Genomic DNA, 20,131 nt, shown 5'->3' with positions numbered 1-20,131 from the left:
TGGGACACTTAATATAAGCCCAGATCTCTAAGTGTAAGTGAAGCAAGTTAAAAGTGACTTTTGTTTCTTTAGGCATATTTTCAATTCAATTAAACAACGACAAGGCTCATATCATGCATAAGATGTCAAAGGATAGACAAAAACGTGAGAAAAGTTCTTAAGATTCTAGGATTTCACAATCTGACAGGAGAAACAGTTAAACATAAAAGTAAATCCAATAAAAACATAATTTATTAAATGTAATAATAAACACATATGCTGTGTTCCAAGGAAAAAGCTAAAGGAAGAAGGAGAAAGTCTCAACCATTTATAATTTAAATAAAATGTTTTGACAAGAGGTAATAATGAAGAAAATGAAACAGAAAATGGGAGGGCATTATGACAGGCTTAAATTTTGAAATAGCCACTAATTGAAAAATTTTAATGTAATAGTGTACTGAAAAAGTTGAACATAAACCTTCTGAAATCTATTGTTCTCTATCAGAAAGAAGTGGTTTGGTTTGAGCTAAAGAAAACCATCAACTTCTTAGAAGCACAGTACAGTCAAGAAAGTATCAAAGCCTCAGGATTTAACATTTTTGAGCCAATCAGAAATTCAAAATCCAGGTCATTTAAAAAATATCATCACCAATTGTTAGAAATCTGGGATTAGGCTGTATTGATTCTAGCATTCTGACAAATAAAAAATAAATAATTTCTACAATGCCAAGTATTTTGATATATATAAATGAAGATAAACCTTAAGAATGAAAAATGTATATAAAAATGTGTGTAAGTTGCTAAAACAAAACCTCACTAATAGCTTTTTTTCTTTTTCTTTTTTTTTTTTTGAGACGGAGTTTCACTCTTGTTGCCAGGGCTGGAGTGCAATGGTGTGATCTCGGCTCACTGCAACCTCCACCTCCCAGGTTCGAGCAATTCTCCTGTCTTGGCCTCCCAAGTAGCTGGGATTATGGCGCACGCCTCCACACTAGGCTAAGTTTTTTGTATTTTTAGTGGAGACCGGGTTTCATATTGGTCAGGCTGGTCTGAACTCCTGACCTCAGGTAATCCACCTGCCTTGGTCTCCCAAAGTGCTGGGATTACAGGCGTGAGACACCGCGCCTGGCCAGTAAGAGCATTTTAACAGACACCTGAAGTAACTGAGAGAGGTAGCCCACTAATGTGTAGGGAAAAGTAACAGAGAAAGTTCAAAGGCCATGGGGAAGACACCTGGCATGTTTGAAGCAAAGCAACTAGGCATGTGCTGAGGGAGTGGCCTTAGAGAATGGACTCCAGTAGAAAAGGTAAGATGAGGGAAGGAAGAGGAACTGATGGACTCCTACATGATGGGTCATGTAGATCATCCAAAGGATATGGGCTTTTAACAAACATTAGCTGGAAAGCCGGTAGAAGAATATGCACACAGGACCAACATGAGCAGGCTTGCGTTTACAACATTCGCTTTGGCTGCTCTGTGAGAATACCTAATTCCAATCATAAAATTCCTAATTCCAATCATAAAAATAGATTGTGCCTTATTTTAAGCTGTAATGATAGAGTCTATAGCAACAGTTAATAGTAATAGTAGTGTACTATTACTATAGAGTATTAATAAGTACCTCAATATCATGCATAAAGAGTGCACTTATATATACGAGGTAAGCGTTTTACATATAATTATTTCAGTTTTTACAAATTACCAATATCTCCATATAAAAAAATATTGAAATTTATGCTTGAGGAGGTTTAAATAACTAGCCTACAGTCACACAGCTGGACAGTGTTAGAGTCTGAATTCTCAGCCTGGCTATCTGACACCAGAGATGATTCTACCTGGGTACATAGCAAAATACCCTGGGCAACTTTTAGAACATATTCCTACCCACCCCCTCCTAGTGATTCATATTTAATTTTTCTCGAGTGGGGCCTGGGTATGGGCATTATTTTAAGTTCTCCAGAGCACTCTAATGTGCAAATAGAAGTGAAAACTACTGTGAATTAATGACTACACTGTAATGCCTTAAATTACATAGTAGAATGCTTTGTTTCAGATTCATTATTTAATGAGGTATAAAGGAAAAAATGACAACTGAGCTGTCCTTCAGTATTCATTACTTTTCCTTCTAAAAATGTTATTTAATCAAAATAACATTTTAAATAGTAACAGCTCTGTAACTCTGTGTATTTTTAAAGAGAGAGTAATTGAAGTGAATCATCTATTACTCCATTCCCACCTCGATCTTCGTCAGTCCCAGGAGGGCGATGGCCACACGGATACTACTGCTCTCTAGAGTGCCTGTGATCAACCTTCGCTCATACTCAATCCTTGACATCTGTTGCTGTGCTGCAAAAGCCAAAGCCTTTTCCTTGGCTTCATTAGTCATCGGCAATTTAAGGTCCACATACAGGATTTGATGGGGTTTCCATTTCAAATATAGAACTGGATATTTCTTATTAGGCCCTGGAGGAAGAAAAAAAATATTAATGAATACAATGAACATTTATGCCCTTGACATTGTCATCCAGGATGGACTTGGGAGGTTTGAAATATAAAATTGCAGTTATGGTCATTACGAAACAGAGTAAAAATAAATGCATAGCACGTGTCTATTAGTTCTAATTCAGTGATTAAAGAGCAAGTTTTCAGGAATTAAAGATTATTGGTATTCTCTAAGAGATCTAGTCAAACGATTGGTCCATATAAACGTCATCAATATGCTCAAAAATTCAGTGACCATTGTGCTCCTATCAGTGATAGGTAGGGGGAGAGTAGACATAAATGTGAAAAAAAAAGACACCTGACAAAAACTCCCAAGAACTGCCATTTTCTTTCACTGACAACATTTTAATGCTTAATTCCTTAAGGAACAATAATCAAGAACTGGAGGCCAGGATAAAATTCCAGGTTATATAACATTATGTAGATTTTTTTGAGATCATAATAATTTCCAGATTATTTGTGAAGTGGAAAGTGTTGCCAAGTAAATATTTTGTATGCCAAATTCCAATATTTAGCTTAAGACTGGAAAAGGAAGACTTAAAAAATCACCATTGAAATTTTTTATTTGGTAAAATGGTGCTCTATTTCATGGATACTGACATAATAAAGTTAAAAGAAGCCCTTTCAAAATCTAAACACACAGAAGAGAAGCTTGCTATGAATATGCTTAGGTAACAATATGAGGAAAAGTCCATTCTTCAACATTATAAATGAAATAAAACACATGTGTACTTTACCGTCTTCTCGAGTACTGCTGTAATAAACTGGACTTGAAGAAGTATTCATTGGAAGGCAACTGGAAGGCAAGGGGGTCATACCTTTTCCTTCCGCGACATATATTAATTGTCCAATCTAAAACACAAGACATTATAATATTAAATTTCAAAATCTCTCATAAAAATATGATAACTTTTTCTGCTACAAGGGAAATCTGCATACTATAAGAACTACCATGCATTGTGCTTTTATAAGCAACACAGCCTATAAATGGGTAAACAAAGGTAAGGCACAAATATAGTTCAACCACAGTATGGGAGAAACTTTGCCTGCAACCAGAGCACAGGGATTGCTTAAGAAGGTCCCAGGAATGCATTGATAGCAGTTGATCTTCCCAAATATCCTCAGGCAACTGCTGTCTTAAAATGAACAAATGAGGAAGCAAGAAATTTTTTTCCTTTAGTCTGTAACTTATTATTGGACAGGAGTGACATCAGTTTTGCCAGGCATCTGAGCCCCCAAAACTCTACATTTTAAAGTGCAGGCTTTCAAAATGAACATGGAAAAGTCTAAATTTTTTTTAGAAAAAATAATTAGACCAGAAGCAGAAAAGGCTTAAGAAAGAAAAGAATCTTTTATTTGATGAATAAAAGCCCTCTTTAATTATCCGTCCCAGAGAGGCACTAAAACGTGACAGCAGTTGAGTTTCACATCCCCTTGAGCTAAATAATTACTTCTTGAGGCCACTTGATATGTGGTCTCTACACTAACTGAAGCCAAGTAGCCATAAAATGCCATATACTAGAAACCATAACTCATACTCTATAGTTCAAACAATGTATAGCCAATCATTAGCCAATATTATTTCTATAAATCAGGGAGGATTCCTGTCAAACAACTTTGTATCAGCCACCCTTGTCCCTTTTTGCCTTTAAAAATCTGTTTGTAAAAAAGAATGAAGGGAGCACTACCCAAGGCAACCTGGAAGTAAGTCATTTGCAGCCATCCTGAACCTTGGCCCAAATAACCTCTCTATATTAATGTTGCCTCAATTTCTTTCTTTAGACCAACAGGCTAAAGAGATAAGGCAAAAACAAAAGCAGGAATAATGCAAGGGCAGCAACATGATATAGTGAAAGATCAGTAGAGGTGGACATGCCTGGTTTTAACTGGCACTGCCATTTCTTAGCTACTAGGCTTCAAGCAAGTTTACTAAACCTCTGAAATCCAGTTTCCTCCTCTGTAATATGGGATGATCAATACCTCAATTTTAGAAACCTAGAGTTTTAATAAAAAGGAATAGGAGAGAGGGAGTCTCAAAAGACATATGCAATCACAATGGTTGAAACTTATTTAGATCCTGATTCAAAGAATCTTAAAATGAAGTGACAGAAAAAACATACAAATAAGTATAAGACAATTGGAGAAATCTGAAAACAGCTTGGATGTTTGGATGATATTAAGAAAAATTTTACCATATTTTTAATAGCAAGGATATCTTTGACAGTGTCAAAAAAACATTTTTGTTGTAGAAACACTTACTGAATTGCTTATGAATAAAATTCTGTGATCACTGGGATTTGCTTCATTATAATCATGAAACATCTAGATAAATGATGTAAACCAAAAATAAAATTCTAAGATCCCAGCTAACTAAATGGATCCCTGCTCAGCCAAAGGCATTCCAAAGTTAACCTGAAAAACTAGTTCAGGCCATGACAGGAAGTGGGGGAGTCCAGACATGCCTCATGATACCTTCCTCTCTTTGGAATTCAGGCACAGCTGACCAGCGTTAACATTACAACAGAGACCTTAAGACTGACAAAACAGACTCTTTCTAGCAGGAAGGTATCAACATGAAATAGCAGGCCCTGAAAGAAATCAAAGTATTTTATCTCAAAATAGATTTCCTTGACATTTTGAAATGGCCCTGCAAAGCTGTCACTTATGGGGATAACCTACATCCTGTAGAGAATCCCCTTTCCTTTTCCGGGTCTTTTTCCTGATCCAGGAGAGAATTAACTAAAGAGTTTGGCATCTTTTTAAGTCTGATAAGAATAATTTGCTATCTATTCCTTCTGAAGCCTGCTATCTGAAGACTTCATCTGTATAAGAAGAATCTTGGTCTCCACAACCCAGTATCTTAACCAACATTCTCCCTTCCATGTATTCCAGATCTTTAGATATACTCTTTCAACCAATTGCCAATCAGAAAATCATTGAATTCTATGACCTGGAAGTCTCCACTTTGTGTTGTCCTGCTTTCTGGACAGAACCAATGTATATCTTACATGTATTGATTGATGTCTTATGCCTCCCTAAAATGTATAAGACCAAGCTGTATCCTGACTACCTAGGGCACATGTTCTCAGGATCTCCTGGGGCTGGGTCACAGGCCATGGTCACTCATATTAGGCTCAGAATAAATCTCCCCAAATATTTTAGAGTTTGACTCTTTTTGTCAACAATGATATAAAGGTAAATTGATCATGCAAAAAATACATATTCTAAAATATTACAAATCTAGATAACAAATGAAACAGTAGAAATTAAAAATTAGTCTATAAACAATATAAGAATGAAAAATTTCTCACTGTGAGGTCTATTATTTATAGCTTTGTTATCCCCCCATTAGGATTTGTTTATAATTCATTTGGTGGTCTATTGCTGTATGATAATGTTCCATAAAATTTTATTAATTAAGACCCACAATTATCTATAGTTCATGCTGGAAAAAGGAATATGAAAAACTTTGAATGTTTTATATTATTTATCATTTAAGTCTATACACTCCTGGCAATAAATACTACATAATACCCAATTTTCATATAGTATATTTTCTTAAGCGGCCACGTACTTTACAAGCAAAAATCCAAGCTAGCCATTTGAAATGTGATTTGTGTGTTTGTGTGTTTGTATGTGTTTCCGTACAAATACAACTGAATGATCAACAATTAATGATGTAAAATATTCAGTAATTCCAGTAGAGGAAAAATGCATCAGTTAAAGACTGAAGATCTTTAGACAAAACAACAAAATTAGGTAACTAATTACCTAAAAATTCGTTGTTTTATCAAAAACAAAATACGCATAAGCAATTAGACTCATTGAGTGTAGAGTTATTATAACTACCTGTTTGTTTTAATGTGTGCCCAAATAAAACCTGAACTAGGGCTTGTCTACCATGTAAAAATGAATACCAACCTATGGGAGTCAATTTAAAAGGAGTAAATGGCTATTTGCCAGAATATTTTCCTCAAATATAAATTACAACATCTTCTCAGCCATTGATTCATCAATTAAAATATTATTAACTAGGACTCCACTCAATTTCCACTAAATTCTACATCTTACACACACAGTATATTACCATATCTCAAAAAATTATTTTGACTAACATGTTCAATATCAATATATTCTTTGTATATAAAAAATCACTTAATATAATCGAAAATAATGCCTATCTTGCCTGTGTCAGAACATTATTCAGAAGAGCCATAATCTCTACTATAGTTTGATTATTTGCTTCCACTTTTTCTTGGAATAAAATTAGACCATGAAAGGCACAGAAATGCAATAAATAAAAAGCTGTTTTAAAGTAGAAAATCCTCTCATATTCCAAATCTAGAAGCTTTGACAAGGGAAATGAAATTAGCTGACACTTAGCAGACGTTTGTCATCATGAGCTGTTCTAATAATCACCTATACAAGTTTTTCCAGCTTTTGATTTCATAACTTCCGTTTGGCATGCTTAATTAGAAATATATTGTATTTTCCAGAAAGATGCCAAAGCTCATTGTCAATTATAAGAAACTTTTACAGAAGATATTTTGTTCCTCTTGTGTATCTAGTTAAATGCAGTCCTCAAATAGCACAGTTACATGCAAATCTGCAAGAAGACCAGCTGTTAATTACCCAGAAAAGAGGGATACAAACACTGAATTGGCACAAAAGTTTTAATCCCAGCTCTGCCACTAATTAGCTGGGTAACCTTTGACAAGTCATGGACGCCCTCTAGATACAAATAACCTCAGTCTTCCCCCAAAAAAGTGCATTTACCTAGACACAAAATCTCCATGATTTTTCATAGGTATTAAATCATATTTATTCTCTTATTTTGGGTTCGGATCTTTCCCGTTTTGTGATTTATTTGTTTGAGAAGGCTGAGCAATATTATATTATTTTGATGGCTAAACAGGCACATGGAAGTTAAGCTAAAATTCCAAATGTCAAATTCCATATGCTAAAGAGAGATCATTAATCATTATAGGTCACTATTTGGCTATCAAAATTATAATATAAACCTGATTAGTAAGAATAATCACTGTTATTTAAAATTATATTTTTATAGAACAATTTATAATAATTAAGGCGGTGAGCTAGGAGCTAGGAAACTCAGTGAGGGTTAGAAGACTCATGAAAAGATTTGTATACCTGCACTTAACAGTTGAATTTTTTAACAAAATTTTGACACAACATTAATTGCATGCCTTACAGATTATTCCACAGACATTTTGAGAAGATAAAATATATTTAAATGACATAAACTATTAATGGATTGTTTAATAATAATTGGTGGTATGTTTTAGGACATTATTTCCTCAAAAACCTGGAAGCTGTCCTTAGACTTTAGAAGTCATTGTGGCAATGAAATCTACAGTCTCTCTTTCCTTTGATCACCACATTTTTCAGAACCATTTCACTCAAATGTGTCACCAATTTGCTCTGCAAGTGAATGAAAACGTCCTTCCCTTCAAATGCGAACATCACTCAAACTGTCATTAAGTTTGATCTTTATAGCAATATAAACTGTGGTCCTTGGAATCCCTTGCTAGAATTACAGAGGGAATAGCCGAGGGCAGTATAGAAAGGGAGTATGTGAAGCAGTCTAACACAATACAAATCTCCTAGCCAGTCTCCCTATCTCCAGTTCCTTTCTCCAACCTGTAATCTACTATCTGTTTTGGCACCAAAGATGCTTTCTAAAACAAAGATGAAATCAGGTCCTGCCTATGCTTCCACTGGATTCCTGCTTCAATAATAATTATAATGATTATAAATAATTCAACTTAAAATTAACTGCCCTACTCAGTATCAGTCTGATTTATCCATCCAACCCATTTTCTATCACTTCCAAGAAACCATTCTCAGAATCATTAATCCATGTGTACGTGAGATTTCATAGTTAGCTGTTTTGCTGTGTTCATAGAATCTTCTTGGGAGTACCCATCTCTCCTGCCCAGTCTCTTTGTTTTATTGGCAACTCATCCTTGATCAAACTCCTGTATTAATCAATTATCCCTGTCTTCACTATCATATAGAAATGAATTCTTCTTTCTATTCTAGAAATTGTCACAATCTGTCTAACTGTTTTATGGAAACTAGTGGACATGTTTCAGGACACTATGTATACTAGCAAAGAGTATGCCTTGCATGGGGGCATTTTGTCAAGGACAAGGATGTCCCATCACAAAGCAGCATCCACTGAGTAAGAGATGCGTTTTTCTAATTCATTTGACTGTGTCATATGTTCAGTAAGCTTCTCTAATTCACCAGGAGGAGGCACTTATATTTCAAATTCATGCAAAGTTTCTGTGTGACGTAGGCCAGCCCTATGCAAGTTTGCCTTCTCCACTGGTGATATAGTTTGGCTCTGTGTCTCCACCCAAATATTATCTTGAATTGTATTTCCCAAAGTTGGAGGTGGGGTCTGGTAGGAGGTGATTAGATCATGGGGGTGGTTTCTAATGGTTTAGAACCATTCCTCTAGTGCTGTCTCATGATACAGTTCTCACAAGATCTGGTTGTTTCAAAGTGTGTAGCACCGCCCCCTTCACTCTTTTTCTTTCTCTCTCTCCTGCCAGCCATGTGAAGACATGCTTGTTTCTCCTTCTCCTTCTGCCACAATTGCAAGTTTCCTGTGGCCTCCCCAGAAGCAGAAGGCTATACAGCCCACAGAACCATAAGCCAATTAAATCTCCATTCATTACACATGACCCAATCTAGGTAGTTCTTTATAGTTGTTTGAGAATGAAGTAATACAGAAAATTGGTACCAGAATTGGGGTATTGCCATAAAGATACCTGAAAACGTGGAAGGGACTTTGGAACTGGGTAAGAGGCAGAGGTTGGAGCCATTTGGAGGGCTCAGAAGGAGATAGGAAGATGAGGGAAAGTCTGGAACTTCATAGAGACTTGTTGAATGGTTGGGACCAAGTGCTGACCAGTGCAAGAATGAACTAATACAACTGGAATGTGAGTCCCTTGAGTGCAGGGATCATGGCTTTTGCATATGTTCACTCTCTCTCTGCCTAGAAAATTGGCTGTATACTGTTGGTGAATTAAACTATGTTGGGAAGAGTGAGCAGAATAATAAAATGAAATTATTGAAATCCAGCTTGAAGGATACAAGCTTTTAAAATGTGATATAGTCATTCTCTATATTCTACAACTTCTTTGTAGAATGAGAGGGTCCATAAAAATAGTATTGATTTTGGAAAATAGAAATTACTGTTTCCTCAGCTGTGCCATGTCATGTGAGGTGATATTCCCTAGAGCTAAAATGTTGGTACCTCAGGCATGTGGACTCTTTACAGTCTATCTGATAGTACTGTTGATAAGGAACCGAGAGAGTAGCCCAAAAATAAATAACTGACAATTAGGTACAAAATTCTAATTTTCAGATTTTTCTCTTCATGTTTATCTTGAAAAAGTCTGCACTGCTTATTGTAGGATGAGGGTTTTCTGGTTAATAGGAGAAAGGAGGGTGGCTGAAGAGCAAAAAGGCCTTGCGGTATGAAGGGAGCTGAGAATCTTTGTAACTTTGTGAGTATATGCCACATTGACAGAGACTTCAAGGTTGACATAACCTGCCCCCATATTGGCAGCAGGCTTTATGAGGTTAACAAATGCTTCAAAGCAATTATAGGCCAAATGGGATTTCATCTTGCCTATGTTTCCCCAGGAATTCAGGGGTGTCACCTGTAGGGAGGAGTGTAGTTATCCTCATTCCCCCAAAAAAGAAAAAAGTTGTGACAAATTGAATAAAAAAATCAAAGGACAAATGAAATAGGGCTTGCCATTATAAATCATGAAAAATAAAAAAGAAAGCATCCTCAAATAATACTCAGTTCCTCAAGCTATAAATATATCTCTAATAAAACAAAAGTTAGTCTGCTTAAATATAAAATCACATAAAGATTTTAGCATAATATAATTTAATGTTTTTACCTTCACATTCAATAAACAAGCAAAATCAATACTGTTAAATTCTGTATTAATGTTATAAATATTCATTATAATTAAAAAAGTTGCACATTCTTGGAAAATATTTAAATATATGCATATTAGAGACTGCCAACTTAATCTCTGCATCACCAGACACAGGAAGACACAAAAGACTGAGAGAGAATGAAATGACTGATAGTGGAAAGAATCAGAGGAGTGGCCCTATTGATTTATGCAAATATATGGGAGATGGCCAAAATGACATTTAATATACTTAAGAACTGGTGCTTAATACCCTTAGGCTAAATTATTATAGACCATAAATCAACAAGAAAGCCTTGCAGGGTCTTCTACCTGGGAGTGGGCATGCTTTCCCTGTTAACTTCCAACTTGACTTGGCAAGGCTGAAACTCACTTTGGTATATGGCACCCTGGTGTGGGCCTGACCAATTCACATAAGTTATTCTGGGATGCTGACCTCCCTTCTGGCTTCTTCAATTCAGCAATGCCTGGACTTTGGTCTCAATTTGTTCTAAGCAAGGTTTGTAGACAGAGAACAAAAAAGGCCAGAAGATAAATCTACCAGGTGGAAGGAAGGCTCTGGGTCAAGTCAATAAAAAACACTGAAGGTTTGTTGGGAGGGGGCTGGCTATACCACAGCAAATGGCTGCAACTGGAACCCACTGTTAACTCAGCCCCCAGGTGAGGCATCCTCTTTTATATCCTTGCCTCCCTTACACAGGTCAGCTCAGAAATGCCAAGTGGTTTACTGCATAAAAACCCAGGATCACACAGAGTGGGCGTTCACATGCTAGAGACTACAGTGAAGACAGAACCCCAAGGTTTTATCAATACATCATTGTGTGTTTTGCAACGTCTGTGTGCTTTGTAAAGGGGTCTGTCAACCCCTCCTCCTAAAAGGTACAATTCATCAGGGACTGGGCACTGATTCTGCTTGAAATTCCTCCACCTAATTTGCTCCATTCCACGTTGGAGCAAAACATTTTTGGCTCTGTAGCATTTGATAGCATGAATTTTCAGGGCTTTCATAGGTTTCTCCCTTAGTTAAGAATTTCTATGAACACTAATGTAAGATTTGTAAAACTATTCTGTTTTTAAATAGTTGTTCTTTAAATCTTTTCAACTTTATTTGAAAATTCAAACAGAAGAGCCAAAATGAAAGAAATAGTCTTTGCTTGATAACAGTGTTGGTAGCAATGTTTCAATTTTATACATGGAAAACTATCAAGTAGAGGTCTAATTTCAGTTTTCGATAGGTGGTTTTTATTGTTGTTGTTGTTGTTTGAGACAGTGTCTCACTCTGTTGCCCAGGCTTACAGTGCAGTGGCATGATCTCGGCTCACTGCAGCCTCCACCTTCCAGGTTCAAGCAATTCTCCTGCCTCAGCCTCCTGAGTAGCTGGGACTACAGGTGCGTGCCACCATGCCCAGCTGATTTTTGTACTGATAGTAGAGAAGGGGTTTCACCATGTGGCCAGGGTGGTCTCAAACTCCTGACCTCAGGTATTCTGTCCACCTTGGCTTCCCAAAGTGCTGGAATTACAGGCTTGAGTCGCTGCGCCCAGCCAACAGGTGGTTCTTAATGGTAAAGCAGTTATGGCCCGTTTAAAAAGAACAGTAGCTAACTAGGTGAGCTTGCATGTTTGATTAACTATTATATTTTTAATATAATTAGCAATGTGTAAAACAATAGATCTTCTTCATGTAAGAAACATTAATTCAATGCAATACTTTGTATTGAGGGCATTGTTTCTCAATTGATAGGAGTATAATTTCAAGATTGTTGTCTTATTTTAATGTTTTCTCTGACAAGGACAAAACATACGTAAGCAAGATTTACTTTTTAGTAAATTGAGATAACATGTTAATTATATTTTGATTAATTATATTAAATTTGTGTAAGCTAATATTAATATTCCAATAGACTAAGTCAAAGAATAAAATCAACCTTGTTACTATGCTATTGAGAATTAACTCTGGTATTTTGTTGGGGTATATTACAAATTAATATATAAAAGTGATTGTGAAGTATTTGATCAAACTACTGGTCACAATATAGTTATTGCATTTCACAAATTTTATATATGCAGGAATTTACTTAAATCCTGATCTCCTTTAAAAGAATTTAACCAACAAGTTTCAGCATTACTATAAAAAGGCATTTTTTTCTTCTAAATGGTAATTTTAAGTGTAAAATTAAACTATATTTTACATTTCTAATAGGTATATTATTTTTCACATGTAAATAATGCCATAGACACCAGGTAAGTACAATACCTCTTTCCAATTACCATTTTTCACTGTATACGTATTCAATTTAGTGTACACATAACTGATGACAAATTTGGGACTACATCCTGGGGGTTATAAATTTCTTCCTAAGGTCAACACACGGCAGTGTCTCTCTGGAAGCAGGTAATGCTCTAAACCTTCCCTCAGTGGTGGCTCTAACTCTCTCTCTTCCTCTCTCACATCTGTCCCTCTCCCCCTCTCTAACTCTCTCTGTCTCTCTCCCTTGCTAGTTTTGAAAATGTAGGTGGCATGGATCCCAGAGCCATAAGGAAATGAATTTTGCCAACAAGTTGAGGGAGTTTGGAAGCAGATCCTTCCTCAGTTGAACCTCTGAAGAGAATCCAGCTCTGGTCAATCCCTTGAGTGGAGACTTGATAGACTGTCCTCGGAATATCTATCTAGGTCATATCTGGACCTGTGACATATAGTAACTGTGAGATAATAAGCATGTCTTGTTTTAAGCCACCTGGTGTGTGATAATTTGTTACAAAGCTATGGATAACTAATACAAATAGAGCCACAAAAAGGTCACTCTGCTCCCATGACACTGCTTTATGCAGCTATTATAAAATTTACCCACAACTAGTGTAACTGTGGATATTCTTGAGGATAAGCTCTTTGCTTAGTAACTTGAGAGCTGAAATCATCCACATTTCTAGAGTCTCCAGTTGCCTTCAAGTCACCTGCTGTTGGTTACTCCATTAAAGTGGCAGCTCGTGATAAACACACAGATTACAATTCTGTTCTCACCTTTTTGTTGCTCAAGATGATGACACAGTAGCGCACGTGCATGTTAAAGGGAAGAAAGCGGAGCTCTAGGCTTGAAGTTCCTTTCACTCCCAGGTGAACAGTATGCATGGAGCAGAAGAACTCTCTGATAAAAGTGGACTTAATTGCTAGCAAAACATAAACAGAGCTTGTTGACATATAATTTTGTAAGTGCTGTTCATTTAGTGATTAAAGTTTTGGTATCAAAAATGTTCATAACATTAGCATGTAAGACTTGAAGATGATACATACATTTGTTAATGAAAATACAGTGACCCTAGATCAACCTTGTTATGAAACAATGCTTAATTATGACCCTCTATAAAGATTCCTTAATACATAATTTCATTACGAAGAATTTCACTAATGTGTAAAATTAGTCAGGATATACGAAACAAAGTGGTCATCCAAGAATCTTCAAATTTGTGTGGACTATGCAATGTTTCACAGGGTACAATGGATAACTTAAACTGGAAACAAAGGATGTATTATCTATATATCTATCTAAGTATGGCACACTAACCTATTGTGCCATGGAGCTCCATTTATCTATCTAGCAGTTTTAAAACATGTCCACACATTATTTGATATTGCCTTAAATATGATGATGTAGTGGGCCAGCCTTAGTGACTTGATCCTTACAAATCATATGCTAGAATGCAGCAAAAGTGAAGCAGTGTGATTTTTGACACTAGATCAAATAATGTAACTCAATTCTGCCAATTCTTTCTTTTTTGGCTCACCTCACTTTAGAACTTAACAAGATCCCATAAAGAAGCCTGGGCCACATGGAGAAGCCATGAGTAAGCGTTCAGGCCAAGAGCCCCAGCAGATGTCCCAAACAAAAGGCAGCATTAACAGCCAGACATGTGAGTGAAGAAGACTTTGAAAGGACTCAAGCCCCAGCCTCCATTTGACCGTGAGCTAGAGTCACACAGCTAAGGCCAGTCACCCCAGATGTATGAGAGATAACCATTATTATTAATTTTTGTTGTTTTATGCCAGTATATTTGAGGTGGTTTGTTCTACAGCTCTAGATAACCAGAACATTCCTATGTCCATTTGTTCTACCAATCATTATATCCATCTTTTCTAGACCTATAGTTATTTCATAAAGTAATTTTATGAAATAAAATGCTCCCCTTACAACTCTAAACTTGGTGATACCTGTCCCCAAAATAAGTTTAAACAATTTGGAATAAGCCAGAAGAGACATATAGGCCATATATCTAAACACATTCTTTGTACATTGGAGGGAAGTAGACTGGCAGTGAAAGGAGAGATGTGTGCAGAGTTGTCCAAAGGGTCATCAAGGGAAAAGACTCAGGACCTATGCTTCAGCCTCAAATCAGCCAGCAATCCCCAGAGCTTACCACTCTGTCTATCCTTGTAACCATCCCTGTTGAATATTTCATTTCATATTATGCTTTGCACATAAAAATCAGACATGAAAACAAATAAAAACTTTTATTTAGGTACTCACAGGTATGTAAGACATTTGAGGAATCGCAACAGCCCTGATCAGTGTCACTCCCACTGCTACTCATATCATCACTGACACAAGAAAATAGGAAAACAACATCAACAACACAAACAAAACTCAAAAACAATTCTTCATATTAGTTAAATCATATAGAGCCTTGAAAGTTATGGCTAAGTACAAATGATATGAAAAGACCATAGATATATTTCAAATATTATTTGATGTTCACATTGTTTTGGAAATTAAAAAACATAAAAATACAAAAAGAAAACTAACAAACATCCATATTTCCACCACTCTTTTCAAAAAATTGATAAAATGATTATTTTCACTTTAAAATACAGTACTGTAGAGAAGTGCAAATTTGATAATAATAGAAACCCTAATCCAAAGACTCAAAACGTGGATGATCTCAATTTAGGACTAAATAGGTACTTTTTCCAAAAGTGGTTCTAGAAATTGATTTCTTGATAAAATTTCCTTCTCTAAGTTTATTATTTCCACATTTGCTTGTTTCTTAGAAAGGTATAAGAAGACTTTGGAATTTGATTAATTTCTGATTGCATTTCTAAAAACAAACTAGTAGATCACAGCCTGAAGCAACTGCCTCCCTTGAAAGGTTCCAGGTCTTCCAGAACCCATCAGTTTCACCCATATCACTCTTCTTGTAGTACTCATGATTATTTTGCTCAATAAGCTGTCAATTACTATTTTGGTTTAGAGATATTGATTACCTGATTTTTTTCTGAGAACACAAAATCCCATATTTGCTCACTTTGACATCTGCTTTTCCCTGAATTTGATGCTGTAAAATATTTTGACTCTTTACATGTAAAGTTATTCTAAAGTTATCCATTCCTTTTCACCATTTGATTTTGATGAATAACACTATACTGTATTTTCCTTACACCACATTTGTAATGAGGTTACTTACCACTTCTTACAGTTATTCTGTGGCTTAATTACACTCACAGGTATTCTGGTTAGCACTGTAAATTATATCTTTTTTTTTAAAAAGGTAGTACCTTTTTAAAATAAAAACATTTATTATTTTACATAATTTGTACATTTGATAAACATTTTAACACTGCTATAGACACAATAAATTGATATCTTAGCATTTATAAGGGAGACCATACAGAATAGAAAGAATAACAAAGACTGCTTATTATTTTTCCATATTTGGCTCCATTGCTATTTCTTTGATATTGGAGCTCTGGGTAGAAAGCCTGATTAAAATATACAGATAATTTCCAAACCTCATTTTGTTCAATCCTTGTAATCTCTAGTTCAATCATTTTTATGATAGTGAGTAGAAAAGCAGACCAATTTGGGCTTCATATCTTTTTTGTTGTCTTTACTATTTTGTTGGAAACAAGTAAGGAAAGTACCTTTTGAAGAAATCAGAGTTGCCTCATCCCCAAAAAGAGATTCTCAAACCCAGAACAATTGATTGACTGTTTAAGCTAAAGATAGACAGAACACATTGCAGACCTAGATATTTGTATTGACTTGCTTATGAATCCAATGGTTATCATGATTACAAAAGACATCAGAAAATAATTTGATGAAATAATTTGACTGGAAAAATTCTATTTTACCTGATGAATGTTTCTAAGTCTAGAAAGCCAGTGATAAATCTAACATTTTTACAAAACTTCGGGGTCCCAAAGACAGAACGGAAAAGAACTTTATTTACCTTTTTGTTAATCCTTGCACCTCAGTTCACACTACCACTTTCTAAATGCTCATAAACTATTGTTGAATTAAAAGAAGAGTAAGTCTTTAATCTTAGGGAAAAAATAGAATCAAAAGGGGCTAAAATTATAAAAAAAAATACTGTAGAACAACCAGTGAAATATTTCCTGCTAACCCAGTAGTAGCCCAGAGTCAGGGAGTGGAAACTACTTTTGAGGTGTGAAGGGGTAATATTTCTTTTTCCTCTGCAGTAGTGGTATGCATCTCTTTTCAAGCTAAAATGATAAAAATGGCATTGGATTGATTCGCTTAAGGGTATGACTAAATCAACCCAAAAAGTGATTTCCTACTCAAACCTCTACCAAAAGGGTTAGGAAGATGTTTATCATAAGCCTTCATGAAGTTAATTCAGGACAGACATTCAAGGCTGTATCTCAACCAAATAGCAAAATGTCTGGTTCAAGTCTAGTTTTGATGCATCATGCCCTTTGAATGCCACATGCATCATGAAAACTAGAGAGCATTAAGTTTTAGATTCATTCTATCTTGATATACATAGGTGTTTCTCAATAAAAGGCCCAGCGGATATCTAGAGGCTAGTAAAAATGAAATATTTGCTGTGTTTTGCACCACCTTGACCCCTGAGCAGTTGAGAAGTGTCTAAAGCAAGGAGTCCTAAGACAGAAGGGCAGAGTTGATCTACAAATTTGAATGGGGAAAAAATTTCAGCTTGACTTCCACTAACTTAACAACAATTTAAATCAAACCACAGTAGTATTAAGCATACCTATGATTTGGTCACCAAATAATCACAGATATGTTTATACCACATCTCAGTTCATATCTTAAGATATTATTTATGTTCATCACTGCTTTTAAAGTACAGTAGGCATTAACTTCACCATTATGTCTGTTAATAAAGAAGTATATATTTTATTATATTACACTCTTAAAATATTTTGATAATCTATTGTAATATTCATTTCCTTTGTGCCATGGACTGCATGGTGCCCTTCACCCCCAAATTTATATGTTAAAATCCTAACCACCAATGTGACTGTATTTGGAAATGAGAAATATAAGGGGGTAATTAGGCTTTACTGAGATCACAATGGCCTTGATCCAATAGAATTAGCATTCTTATAAGTAGAGATACATGAGAGCTTTCTCTCTTTGCCCATTCTCACATGTAGAAGAGGTCATATGAGCACATAATAAGATGGCAGCCATCTACAAGCCACCAGAAGAGGACACAGAATAAAATCTATCTTGCAGCACCCGGATAATGGACTTCCCAGCCTCCAAAATCATGAGAAATAAATTTGTGTTATTTAAACCATCCAGTCCATAGATTTTGTTACGGCAGCCCATGCAGACTAAGATAGTCTTAATCCTTACATCTTATCTTATATGTTTAGAAAACACTATTCTTCAAAGTGCAATTGCCTTCATGAGAACCAAAGAGCCTGATAACATTTTCAAAAGTTAAGAAATCCTAATCTAAAAGAATAGGATCATGGAAGATAACTACCATACTTGGCCTTCAATTCACTCTGCTTTCTTTAGAGACTAGCTACTATAGACTGAATGTGCTTCCCCTGCCCTGACCCCCTCAATTCATTTGTTGAAATCTAATCCCCAGTTTCACGGTATTAAGAGGTGGGGTCTTTGAGAGGTGAAGACCTCCCAAAGGTCAGAAAAGTGGAGTCTTCATGGATGAGATAGGTGCCCTTATAAAAAAGACTCCAGAAAGCTCCCTCACCCCTTCTGCCATGTGAGGATGCAGCAAGAAGACTGTCTTCTATGAACCAGGAATGTGGCCATTACCAGACACCGAAACTGCCAGTGCCTTTATCTTGGACTCCCCAGCCTCCCAGCCTCCAGAACTGTGCAAAATAAATATTTGTTGTTTAAGCCCCTCAATCGATAGTATTTTTTTATAGCACCCTAACAGACTAAGGCCCTTGCCTAATTCTAATTGTTCCTAATTATTCAGTATAGTAAAAAGAAATATTTTAAAATCATGAGTCTCCAGAATCCAGCTTTCTTTTTTTTTTGAGACGAAGTTTTGCTCTTGTTGCACAGGCTGGAGTGCAATGGCACAATCGTGGCTCACTGCAACCTCCGCCTCCCAGGTTCAAGCGATTCTCCTGCCTCAGCCTCCTGAGTAGCTGGGATTACAGGCATGAGCCACCATGCCCGGCTAATTTTGTATTTTTAATAGAGAGAGGGCTTCACCATGTTGGTCAGGCTGGTCTCGAACTCCCAACCTCAGGTGATCCTCCCGCCCCAGCCTCCCAAAGTGCTGGGATTACAGGCGTTAGCCACTGCAACCAGTCTTTTTTTTTTTTTTTTTTTAACAAAAATCAAGACCCAGAAAATTATCTCTATCAGGGCCTTCTTTCATTTTTGGTTGCAATTCTGAACCAAGCTCTTCTGAGACATAGAGATTAATGATGAAGCCCCTAAGCTCATGGAGCACACAGTCTACAATAAAACATAGGTTTGTGAGAAATACTTTCAAAGCAGAATGATAAACACTTTGTTACCTTCTCAACATTAATTCCTATGCTCCTATATTGGCCCTGCAGTTTATATGTCTTTTATTTCCCCTTGCATGCCCCTACCCATTGCTTCTGGAATTCCCTCCACCCATGTTCCTATGCTCATAGGAGAGTTCTCCTCCTTCTCTAGATTCTGGCCATCAAGATCTTACTCATATTTCAGGTCACAATTTGTTTATAATAAGAGAAAATACCAAAATGCTTCTTTTAAAATGTCTTCTCTTCCATGAAATTCTCCATAACATCTAGATAGTAATATTCTTAAGCAATCAGATCATAGAGTATTTTTGTCATCTAATACTTTCATCTAATACTAACAAATACTTTCTTCGCTGTAAAACTTCCTCCACTGGTAGGGATTTTTGTTTTCTGCTTGGTGATTGGTTCCTCGAGGGCCAGATATGTGACTTATTTATCTTTATGTTTTTCCAGTGCCTAAGCTGCCACTTAATAAGAATATGTTGAATGATTAAATAACTCAATATTGCTGGAAAAAAAAACACAGCAGGTCTTATAACCACTAGAAATAATTGCCAAAGTACTCATTTCTGAGCCCAGCTGTTCCATTCATTAGTTTCAAGGTTTGGCTAAAATCAGTTGCCAACACTGATACGTTCCTGATAATTCCTTTGGGTTTCATTAGAATAAGAACTTACTAAATGCTCTCATTATGCTCATGGATCATGTCCCCACAAAGTAAAATGTGTGATGAATATAAAGTTTTATCATTCATGTGGTTCCAAACGGGTTATTTTATAATATATGTATCCGATTGCTTACAAAGAGCAGCTCATGGAGGCTTTTTAAATAGACGAGTCTATCATTATTTTAAAGCCAGTTTAACAATGCTTACTATTTCATACTTTACTACTCACTTAAGA

The 20,131-nt window shown here is 36.0% G+C and overlaps 1 protein-coding gene across 1 annotated transcript in view; it reads right to left on the bottom strand.

Moving 5' to 3' along the window:
• The window catches only part of CFAP47 (cilia and flagella associated protein 47), a 458,984-nt gene that overhangs the window by 174,167 nt on the left and 264,686 nt on the right, over positions 1–20,131 (bottom strand). The window contains exons 41-44 of the mRNA XM_054473062.2: positions 14,989–15,059; positions 13,488–13,633; positions 3,220–3,334; positions 2,217–2,443 (exon numbers count right to left, since the gene is read on the bottom strand). Of these exons, the coding sequence (XP_054329037.1) occupies positions 2,217–2,443; positions 3,220–3,334; positions 13,488–13,633; positions 14,989–15,059 (559 nt within the window). The remainder of the gene's footprint in view (positions 1–2,216; positions 2,444–3,219; positions 3,335–13,487; positions 13,634–14,988; positions 15,060–20,131) is intronic.

Source organism: Pongo pygmaeus, chromosome X (genome assembly GCF_028885625.2).
Source record: "Pongo pygmaeus isolate AG05252 chromosome X, NHGRI_mPonPyg2-v2.0_pri, whole genome shotgun sequence".
NCBI classification, from domain to species: Eukaryota; Metazoa; Chordata; class Mammalia; order Primates; family Hominidae; genus Pongo; species Pongo pygmaeus.
Note: the sequence above shows the minus strand (reverse complement) of the source record. Positions and strands in the feature narration are given on the sequence as shown.